The following is an 11753-nucleotide window of genomic DNA, read 5'->3' as shown; positions in this document are numbered from 1 at the left end:
CCGTACAGGAAGACGAGTAGTCCGAGCAGGTCATACTCACCTCATTCTCTGTCCTCGGTGGCACGTTTTCCAGCAGGTCGATTCCGTTCACCACCACGCTCCTCTTTTCTTTAACAGGCGCTTTGAAAACTAAGTTGGACGGCTTCTTGTAGCCCTCCTTCAGCGACACCAATACAGGATCTGCACAAGTCAAAAAGCACACTGGGTCACGTTGCTGTTTAAGAATATGCTTTTATATTTACAGCTTTTATATATATATAAAAAAAAAAAAAAAAAAAAAGTCACACCCTTTCATATTGATACCCAGTTTACAAGTATCTTGCAAGCCAAATTAAGGAGCTTTAACCAATTAGAACTAGTCTCCTATTCATTAAATAGATTCAGCTCCTGTTCCACAGCACCCCCTCCTGGGAGCCGCAAAGCACTGCACCTTAGTTTCCTGTTGGCTGCATGCAGGACTAGAGTTTTCTTTTTGTTGCATTTCCTAATGAAAATCTCCATTGAATTGCATGCAATTTTTTATGCACTGGAAGATATATAAATAGACATATGAATATAGTACAGTATTTTATATTATGCATCAGCCTGCCGGGCAATGCAGCCGAAACAGATCAATCTATATTTTATGATCTAAGGATATAATTCTCACTTTTGGCTTTTAAATCAGCATCCCTGGTTTTGTTTTCAGTGGATGTATACAGACAGTGGCAATACAGGGTATAGGCACCGCTGCTCTGTGATCTGCAAGTGCGGTTACAAAATGACGATTCACATTGATAATCAGGGAAATATTCTCGTCTACCTCTGTTGATCCCGCTCAGCCATTCACCAGCTGAGAGGGCTGGCTCCATGCCTGGCGTCATCGGGTAGATGTCCTCTTGGTAAGTTTCCGACTAAAAAGAAACCAGAAACAAAGAATCACACAGCGCCCATCAAGTGGTCGTCAAAAAAATGAATTGCATTGCAGGGATGGATCATTCACTTGTGCAGTCTTCGATGTGAATACACCCACAAATGCCCTCGATCAAAGGCTGTCAGATTGGTGCTCTCTTACCCATCATGACTGAAACTCACCATCACTTTAGAACGCGGGCTGGATTATCAAAGCTCTTTACTCCAAAAATCAATTGCTTTTTTCCCCCTCCCAGAAACAGAAATAAATGTATCAAACCAAACCAGAAATAAAACTATTCAAACATGAATTATGGTTTTGAACAGGCTCCATTTTTAAAAATATATTTCAAAATGTGTTTGTTTTAGGATTGGAGTTCCCTCAACCCACCTTTCCAAAACAAATTGCACTAATGATGTAGAGTAAATAATGGATCCCTAACACGTTTTAAAACCACCATACCTGCTTATGAAAATGAATAAAGAAAAAATACTATTGCATATAAATAAAAAAAATGAAGTCAGGCTTGTTTATCCTCAGATCCCACAGACCCCAATATCAGCAGCGGGAGATAGTAGCAGACCTTGCCTCTATTTCTATCTGAAAAAAGCTGCCAGATCAATACACTTAAAAGGGTTGTGTTGCTTTAAATCTCTTATTCTTAAATGATAATACAGAAGACAATACTAGGAGTGACAATACTGTAAGTGGTGGGAGCAAAGAGAATGGAGAGCTCTCTTTCTCAACCTTAAATCAGTGGGTAGCGTGTAATTTGGAGTGCTTATTCTAATATAAACTCACATTCTGTCTGTTTACTGACAGCTGCAAGGCTACTTGAGCCTTCTGGAGTCTGGATAAGAAGAAAACTGCTTGCTTTTTCTCTCTCTCTCTCTCTCTCTCTCTCTCTCTCTCTCTCTCTCTCTCTCTCTCTCTCTCTCTTCACAATAATCAGGTGTTCAGGATCTGAATATATAACAAAGCCCCGACTCCCAGTGGAATAAATCATTTCATAAGCTATGCAAGATAGCAAGATATTGATCAAAGCATGAAGCCCCTCGTTAGTCCAGTTCCTGCATGGGGTAGTCCATTTGCTTAGGAACAACATGAGACATAGCAGTAATGGGGTGCATTTCATTAGGAGCACACTTACAATAACATGTAGAATGTATGTGCTGTGCTACTCTTACAGGAAGCCCATTCTAAAGGGCTGCCTTGCTGAACTTGCCTGGCGATTTGGACTTTGCTAAGACTGGCACTCCTCCTCAACACACTTTCATTATAAATGCTATTAAAAAAACAAACATTCATTAAAACAGTCCTGTAAATAGTGAGCATATGGCTGGTTTCACAGACCCTGATTAGCACTGGTCAATGTTACCATAGGTAAGACAGTCCAGGATTAACCAGTGAAACCAGCCTTTCATAACCTTTTTGAAAGGTGCCAATAGAAAAGAACCACGTAGCCCATTATTTATACATATTTAAGACACAACACAAGGGACCATTAAGCCCATTCCCAGCACACCTGTGTGGACTCACCCTTCTTGGCACGATCATGGAGATGGGCTCGATGAGCCCCTTCAGAGTGAAGAGTTTGTAGAAGCGGAACACCTCACAGGCCGACACATCCAGCCCGTGCTTCGGCATTACACCTGCATAGGGGAAACTCCTATAAGAACCTTCAATATGAGGGCCAATTACAGCAGCTTCCAAACTGAGCCTTCCTCTGCAGCAAGCGGACACCCCCAGGTCAGGATCATCTGTGCTGATTGGGCTAATGCACCATTCCAGCTGAAACAGCAGCTTCAATTTGACTGCAGCAATCAACATCAATTCAAATGCTGTTTCTTGAATTGTTGGCTAATCAGCACCAATGACCCTCTCCTGGGTGTGAGCATCTGCTTGCTATGAGGGAGCTCTGGCTGCAGAATCAGGTTCTCTATCTGTGCATTGTCAAAATATAATAATAGCATATCTGTCACAGCTAAAGACACACAACACTTAATAGAACTTTAAATGTAAAACATCTAGAGGAATGATCTAAATGCAGATGGGAACTATTCATTTATTGTACAGAGCAGTTTTTATTTTGTTAGATAATGTAAAATAGAGCCCTGTGCACTTAGATCTGTCATATTGCTAATAATCCATTTCCATGCTCTGATTAGCATACTTTCTACCACTCTCCCTGTGGTTTGAACACATTTCCTTGAGCACTTATTGAATATAAAATATCATTGATTAACAGACACCACAAGGGCTCAATCGAAATTGTTTTCCACTGGCCCTGCCGCTGACAGACTTTCACAGATCCAAGATGCAGAACATTGAGTGTACTTGGGGCTAATAGAAAGGTGAGTGCAGAACAAACCCAGTCCCTTCTGTGGCGCGGGGGACCTGAACTCCAGCAGGTACTGCAGGTAGGGCTTCTCCGTGCCCATCTCGTAATAGCGGATATTCCCATCGCCCTGACAAACAAATTCAAAAAACAAAAGTGAAGCTCACGGTTTATTTTTGTATGAATCTCCATCAGACCTATGAGTTTGAACTGCAGGGCTAAACAGTGTCTGTAATTTTTCACTATAACACCCTAGCAGTTTCACCCATTCCAGGTTTTACAGCGAACTGGATTAGCCACAGTGTATAGGCAACAAGGTCAGGTGTGTTCTATTAAACGCAAAGTAAAACCAGGAATGGATTATACTGCTGTGCAATGGGATTCCTAGTTCCATCCCTGTATACATTTAAAATGTTTGATTGTGTATTTCAAAAAACACTTTGTTCTGTTGTAGTAAGATAAATATGAGTTTATATCATAGTAGATATATTAGTATCAATAAAAATGACATGGTTGGGAGGTAAATATAAAAATGCATTTTTGTATATAGTGATAAGTGTTTTTTATTACTGGGTGATTCTAGTAATGACAGCACTCTAGAGCTCCCTGGCACTCTGGCACAGAGCGATATTCAATGGTCTGTAGTTGAGTTTGTTGTTGACAATCTGTCTTTAACGAGGTTCCCGGCTTTACCTTTCCAGCCAGGTACAGCATGTGTGTGTCAGCGTCATAAAAGGGGAAGAGCAGCCCTGACAGACCGTCAATCTCCTCCTCGATCATCGGCGTGGTCAGGTCCTCCTGCATGAGGGGGTGAGGCAGAGAGAGGAGGGATGATTGGAAGAGCACAGCAGCGCAGAGAGAGCAGTACAGACTCAAAGAGCCTCCTAATTCAGGATTTCACTCTCCAGATGACATACAGAGAGATGACAGAGCCCTTTGTTCCTTTTGTTCTCAGTCCTACTGTTTGCTCAGTTAAATTCCCTTGAAGTTCTGTGATCACACCTCCGGCTATTCAGTCCTGGGCCTCTCATCTCAAGCAAAGGCAACCAGCCGAGCTCAGCTTCAGACAGAAAGAGGAACACTCCTATTGCATAGCTGTTTCATCCACTATGAGTTTAATAAGACACACCTGAGCCTGTTACTCACTAATCAAGCTTGTATTAAACTTTTGCTGCCCAGTGTCCAATATCTGTGACATGGAGATGCAACAGGATTCTTATTTCCATCCCTGCTTTGCAATACTATTCCCCACGCCATACCACCTGTGACTGATTTACCATGGCACTCCACACTATACTTTTACAACAGTTCACAATATTCAGTTTACAGTAAGGTCCGCTCACCTGGTCCCAGAGTGCGATCTGCCTGGTGTTCCACCTGGACACTCCTGTGGTCAGCAGCCTCTTCATATTCCCCAGGAACACCACACGGTTCACTCTGTGGTTCTTGCAGTTTGCTTCCTGACGAAAAAAAAACAAAACAATACAAAGCACAGAACGCGACTGATGAGTGAATGCAATAGCGCTATACATATCCCCTACCATGCTGTGGCTGTGGCTAATGTCACGAAGTCTTATTTAAATGTACACTCAGAAATCGGCAATGGTCACTTCGATGGGAATATGGAAGTGTTTTGATGTAGAGGAGCCTCTGGATGCAGGAATGTGATAACTATCGTATCCCTCACACATTGAAAATGGAATCAGTTTTTTCTTTGCAGTGTAACACACAGACCAGTGTTGGAGAAGCTGGTACCTGCAGCACTCTCCCAGAGCGGGGCTCTATCACCCTGAGCTTCTTGTCCTTGCAGCTGGTGGCCACTAAGCTGCCGTCGGTGTTGAAAGACATGCAGAGGATGACATCAGAGTGGCAGTCGATCATCTTCACAGGCTCGCCGATATCCAGGTTCCAGATGAGGATCTGATGCAGGAAGAGAAGTACAGTGCAGTGCTATAGAGGGGCAGGGTCACACAGTCACAGCTCTGTGAGCTGCACGGGTCACTGCCCGATTTCAGTTTTAGAAAAAGGAATAAAACGGTTTAGAAGCAAGTCGGTCTTAACCCTTTACTGCCCAGGGTATTTTGCCATACCTATGTATTGTTTATTTTCCCAATGTAAAAATATATTGGACACTGGACAGCAAAGGGTTAAACCATGTAGTAAAAACAAAAAACAATTGGGCCTTTTGGCTCAAAGGGCCCATTCGCAAAACTTTAAAAAACGGTTTTAATAAGCAATGTTTTTTTTTAGGATTGATTTTATAAATGCGTTTATAAACAGGTTAAACCGAGAATACACTTTTAAAAAACAGTTTGAAAAAGAAGAAAAACAGTCCTTAACAAAACATTCCTTTAAACAGTCTTATTTTCTTTTGGGACCATTTACTCCAAACTTAAAGGCATATAACATCAATACCAGGAAGCACATTTTCCTGCAATCCTAATTTCTGGAGTTAGTTTAGGGTGGCATAAGAAAATCCAAATCACAGTCTGTAGCATAGCCGCTTTTTAAAAATATATTCTACTAAATCTGCGCTGATGAGCTCGGTTATTACAACAACAAGTCCTTATGTGCTTGAAGTTATGAATCATTACGTGAGAAAATTGTTAATTTGCCTCACTGAATACGATGACCTCACCATCCTTTTCCAGTGTTAACTTTTCCAAGTCATTAATCATATACACAGCGGTTACAATGTCATCTGTCTATTTTGCACTGTTGCTGGAAGCTGGGCCCAGAACCTTCATGATTTCTGTATTATTGTTTGCATTGGTTTGGGCCAAGTGCTTTCTCAATTTATCCAACTTTTTGGCTAATAAGCTCCTCCAGGAAGACCAGGGACTGTTCAAAATACACGTATCAGTGATGAAATGAAGTTGCACACCCAGCCAGTGCTGTTACCTTGTAGTCGTACCCAGCGCTGAACAGGATGTTGTTGCCGGTAGGATGCCACTCGATGAGGCCCACGCGCCGGCTGTGTCCGTACAGCTCAAGAACCGCCTCTGCCATGTTCCGCTTCAGCCCCCCCTCTGGGATCTCCCATATCCTCACCTTGGAAAAGACAACCAGAACCCAGTGAGCCGGGGACTGTATTCTGCTCACTCATTATCACAGACTGGGCCTGTTGCTAACGGTCATGACGGAGCAGCCAAGCCATACGTTACCAGTTTGAGCAGTCAGGCAGGCAGGTGTGCCGAATAACAGAACACGCTTTTAACTGAAACGGATAGCTGTGGTCACGCCTCTGATGTTGTAGGGCACACACACACATGCACACACATACCCACGCACAACAGGTTTCAGATAGCTTGTTTTGTTTTGTCGCACCAAGCTGCCTCTCACAATGCCAGCACACAGAGCGAGGGTGCAAAGAGCATTCACACCCCTTTACAGCTCCAGCAGCACAGATCCCATTCATAAAGAAGGGATATGTGCTAGCGCTTTGTTGAGCCTCTCGTGAAGTATTCTTGTTGGGTTTTGGAACCATGCCTCGATGGTGAAAGTTTGAACTGTGGCCCTGCAGAGTGCCTCCTGCCTGGGGAAAGCCTCTGCATGGCTCGCCCAGGGCGGTGGAGAGCCAGTTTTGACTGTGTTCTGTACATACTGAAGCTTCTAAATGGACTGATTTTAAAAGAAGCCTTTGGAAGCCATTGTGGGGTTATGGTCATATTTTATAATAGGGGTATAATAATATAGTGGATGAAGTGTGGTAAAGTGTGATAGTTCGTCACTGGCAAACTTGTTCTTAATGTATCTGAATGATCAGCTCTACTGGACGGGCACTAGTTCCAGTGCCTTTCTCATGCTTCACTATTCCCCTGACTGTATTTCTCTTAAGAAGCCTATCGTTTTTAAATACCACCCTTTATGAAGCTGTAGTTTCCTTCCAATAACGCAACACAAAGTGAGGTCAGACATTCCTAAGAAGAATCAAGTCACTGAGGCTGACTGGGAAACAAAGCGCTGTTGTGGCCAGCTGTGCCGGTTATACAATACCCATGCTATATAAAGAAAGCTGCAGCAGCAGCAGCACAAGAAAATGACATCATGAAGAATGCACATAAACTGGATCCCGCCAGTCAGCAATGAGAGGCGTAGATGCATCTCACTGCTGCACTCTCGTCTCTTAATGCAAATGCTCTCAGATTATAGAACAGTGCAAACCAAAGCTTCACAAAATATTCAAACTTGATTTTCATACCCAAGCACAGGAAAGATCAGGGGTGAGTATGACACAACAAGGCTTGAAATAGAGTGGAACAGCTGGCTGTGTGTTCGTGTCGACAGTGCAGGAGACAGAGCGCTATTACTGTATCTGGCCCTGCGTTTGAATCAACACATGCAACTCTCTTCAGTACAGCTCTAACCTGTAGCATGGTCATCCAGATCAGCACAAATAAGAGCTTTATTCATTGTGATCCCAGTCGTTATCGTCTGTAACAGGACTCCATTTGGCATCCTTTATACTTTAACCTCTATATTGTCAATAGCCTGTTCAGATCTTCCAAAAGTTATAAATGAATAACTTCCCTGTTTCAATTTCAATTATTTTTAGCACGCTGGTTTCAGCTGGAGCACAGTGAGTTCTCTTTTCAAAGGCATGTTCTCTGTATCTGGGTTAAGAGCTTGTAAACTCACGACGGAGACTTCATCCCATTGCTAAAGACTGGCAGAGGTGCATGCTGCAGTATCTAAACATGGGCATTTCATTTTATTATATTTATATATATATATATATATATTATATATATAATATATATTCATATATAGATATATATATATATATATATATATATATATATATATAGAGAGAGAGAGATAGAGAGAGAGAGAGAGAGAGAGAGAGAGAGAGAGAGAGAGAGAGAGAGAGAGAGAGAGAGAGAGAGAGAGAATATCCATCCATTATTGGCCAATATTCCTCATCTTATTTCTTATTGCTGGAAGGGTTACACACAGTAGTATCATGGTCTTAATATTGAATCTCCTACCAGTTTAATATCCTATTGGCTGTGTGCTGTTTTGTTCTCTTGTTTCTGCTTAGATCACTATTCACCAGGCTTACTTAACTAACCTAAAACGTGTGTTTTTTCCACCGCTGGGTCTGCTTGTGAAAGCTGTGTTTGTGAAGTGAGGTGGTTTGGATAATGACCACTAGGAGTATGCAGCTACTCACCGAAGTGTCCTCTGAACAGGAAGCGATGATGTTGTCCGTGAAGGGGTTCCACTTGATATCCAGGACGTTCCCCTGATGGCCGCACACTTTCGGGTAATGAGGATCAATCCGTCCAGTCTGAGTGAAACACAGAGACACCCACTCAGCGTCACGCAGCTCAGAGAGTGTGGACAGCGCACATGAACACCCAGGTATTTCAATCTATATTTACATGGCTCACAGCAGCAGAGTGAATGTTACCATTGTCTCTGGAGTTAAAACAAACCAAGATCCTTATTCAGAAAGAACACTCAAGTGTTAATGGTCACTTAAGTGTGCTTTCTCAATATGCAATCTGCACTTAAGTGAGCACTCAATGGTTGCTTCTGAATGTGGCCTGCTCGTGATACTCCGGTATTGAGTTAATATCGATTTCAATCAGCCCTTTAATAAAAGCATGTGTGCTCTACTCAGCTCAGTCGAAGCTTCTGCTTCTAGTTTAGGGTTTATAAAGGGAAATATTACCAAGATTCTTACAATTGTAGCATACTTCAGTTATAACAAATGATACCGTACCACAGCCAGTATACCATGAATCATTCACTGCAAATAAAATTAAGACAAAATGTGGGGAAAAAAATTTGGAAATGTTAAATAAGGTTGGGGAAGAAAACACTGAGCTAATAAAGGAACTCTAGGAATCAGAGCCATGCTTACCACAGTGAGGAGCTGTGATATCTTCTGTAGGTCAGTCACGCAAACTAAGTCATGATATGATGAATATTTGATAGCAATTCACCCACTGGCCTCGAGTGTAGCCCTGCTGTCCACATTAAGTGTCTGGAAGAAACCTTCCACAGCACACTGCTGTCAGCGCAAGCACAGCAATGATCTTCCCCTGTGCTTCTGTCAGCCTGTAGCCTGCTCTCGATTCACAGCGCTGCGCCTTCCTAGCATTGTGATTGCTGCATGAGAAAACTGTCTGTAATTGAACAGCACTATGCTATTGATTTTTTTTAATGGCGAGCTGTCTGTTTGTGTCTGCCAGGTTTAATATTCCCCATTTAAAAGCACTAAAGAGGATATTCTGCTTCTAAAATATAAATGATGTACAGGCTCACAACAGCTACTCAGGGACAGAGCTGAGTTTCACAGATTCTTGTTGCTGCAGTACATTGCTGTATAGTACTTTGTAGTGGTAATTACTGACAGACTGCAGTGGGCCCGAGATGAATGCTAAGCCCACTGAGTAATTGTGCAGAGCGATAAATTAGTTCTTGACAAGTGTTTTTATAACTAGGGAAGCCGGAAAGTTGTAGCTCTTATTAAAACAGTCAGTTTTCAGTTTATCATTTCCTTTTCTTCTTCATTAAGTATGTTTAGTGGTTGACAAGTTTCCTGTTGGATCCTGGTTCTCCTTGGATATAGAGCTGTTTTCTGTTTTTGAATTCTCACCCTGTATAGGTAGACAGAGAGATACTTTGGGAACCTGTTCTGTGCCTCCTCCCTGGTAAAGTCCCAGGTCCCAGGCCCAGTCTGTGCTGTCTCTACCTCTGATTAAAAACACAATCATCGCACATCGACTGCAGGTGTGAGGAGCCACAGGAGGACTGTCAGCATCGCCACAGGATATCACCTTAGCAACCACTTCATTAACAGCCTGCCACTCTACAGAGAAGGTTTGAATTGCAATCTGAAGTGCTTAGGGAGAAGGGTGGCACAAACGCTATCAAAGATATTGAGGCAGAAACCTGTGGCACCAGGAACTCGCCAAGATCTGCAGCTACAAGTGGGATGCACTGCATAGAAGTTATTCTCTAACTAAATGGAAATGTTTTGAACTTTTGAATTCTCACTATACAGCACCATTACTATTTAGCAGGTAGATACTGATATAGTCAACGGATGGAAAAACTCACACATTAAAAAATGGCTTCTGTTTCAGGAACTAATTACCCTAAACAATAAATGCATGAAAAGCACAAATATCTTCAAAAGCATGCACATCTTCATGCCTAAATTTCCTAGTACTGGCTCCCCTGCACACTCGCTGAGCTCGTACCCCACTGGCTCCCCTGCACACTCGCTGAGCTCCAACCCCACTGGCTCCCCTGCACACTCGCTGAGCTCCAACCCCACTGGCTCCCCTGCACACTCGCTGAGCTCCAACCCCACTGGCTCCCCTGCACACTCGCTGAGCTCCAACCCCACTGGCTCCCCTGCACACTCGCTGAGCTCCAACCCCACTGGCTCCCCTGCACACTCGCTGAGCTCCAACCCCACTGGCTCCCCTGCACACTCGCTGAGCTCCAACCCCACTGGCTCCCCTGCACACTCGCTGAGCTCCAACCCCACTGGCTCCCCTGCACACTCGCTGAGCTCCAACCCCACTGGCTCCCCTGCACACTCGCTGAGCTCCAACCCCACTGGCTCCCCTGCACACTCGCTGAGCTCCAACCCCACTGGCTCCCCTGCACACTCGCTGAGCTCCAACCCCACTGGCTCCCCTGCACACTCACTGAGCTCCAACCCCACTGGCTCCCCTGCACACTCGTTGAGCTCCAACCCCACTGGCTCCCCTGCACACTCGCTGAGCTCCAACCCCATTTACAAGTTGATCATACAGCAGGGGACAGCAGGATTCACATGATTTAACATCCACGCAACAGCATAGCAATACTGTAGCAATGACCACGATAAGAACAAATTAAAACAGCGACATTGCTTCTTCCTTAGCCTCACTAAATCTGAGAATGTGCCTCTTTGTTTTTTAAAAACATATTTTCACAATTGAAGCATTTAGATGACGAATCATACTGTATATGTGCATTCCAAGCATTTTTTTTGTTATTTTAAAGAATGTAATTGCTTGAAACAATGTAGTGTTGTGTCAGATACCCACATTCCTACAGGCATTGCCCCTGTATGTTTTTTGGTCTTAATGATTCAGCCGCAGTGTATACAGACAGACACTGTGTAAGCACACAATACGTGTCTATTCAAGAGCCTGTGTCTGTTAGAGAAAGCAGACAGGGAATGGCTTCAAGGTAAAGCAGTCAGCTCCGATAGACTCATTTCCTCCAAGGATGCATCGCAGCTTCTTGCTGGAGGACAGGAATAGACTCTTAGCAATGCTTGTGTGAGGAGCAGCCTGTCCTGGGGGTTGGATCGTGGTGCCCCCTGCATATTAAACGTTAACAAGAAGGTTTGTTTTTGTTTTTTAATGATTTTTGTATTTGTGTCTGTGCCTGTGTTCTGGTGATTATTATGTGCAAGGTGAACTTACAATTACAATTGCATCATGCGTTGGGTACAGGAGCTCACACACTGGCTGCCTGCTCATTTAAATACATTAGCAGCCTGCAGTCCTC

The 11753-nt window shown here is 43.4% G+C and overlaps 1 protein-coding gene across 3 annotated transcripts in view; it reads right to left on the bottom strand.

Annotated features, from left to right (window-relative positions):
• The window catches only part of LOC121299095 (coronin-2B-like), a 43513-nt gene that overhangs the window by 2745 nt on the left and 29015 nt on the right, over positions 1-11753 (bottom strand). For all 3 annotated transcript variants that reach the window (XM_041226629.1, XM_041226631.1, XM_041226630.1), the window contains 9 exons: positions 8404-8520; positions 6132-6281; positions 4986-5150; positions 4574-4690; positions 3924-4028; positions 3264-3360; positions 2432-2544; positions 803-893; positions 41-180 (listed from right to left, as the gene is read on the bottom strand). In XM_041226629.1, the coding sequence (XP_041082563.1) occupies positions 41-180; positions 803-893; positions 2432-2544; positions 3264-3360; positions 3924-4028; positions 4574-4690; positions 4986-5150; positions 6132-6281; positions 8404-8520 (1095 nt within the window). The remainder of the gene's footprint in view (positions 1-40; positions 181-802; positions 894-2431; positions 2545-3263; positions 3361-3923; positions 4029-4573; positions 4691-4985; positions 5151-6131; positions 6282-8403; positions 8521-11753) is intronic.

This window comes from Polyodon spathula, chromosome 24 (genome assembly GCF_017654505.1).
Source record: "Polyodon spathula isolate WHYD16114869_AA chromosome 24, ASM1765450v1, whole genome shotgun sequence".
NCBI classification, from domain to species: Eukaryota; Metazoa; Chordata; class Actinopteri; order Acipenseriformes; family Polyodontidae; genus Polyodon; species Polyodon spathula.
Note: the sequence above shows the minus strand (reverse complement) of the source record. Positions and strands in the feature narration are given on the sequence as shown.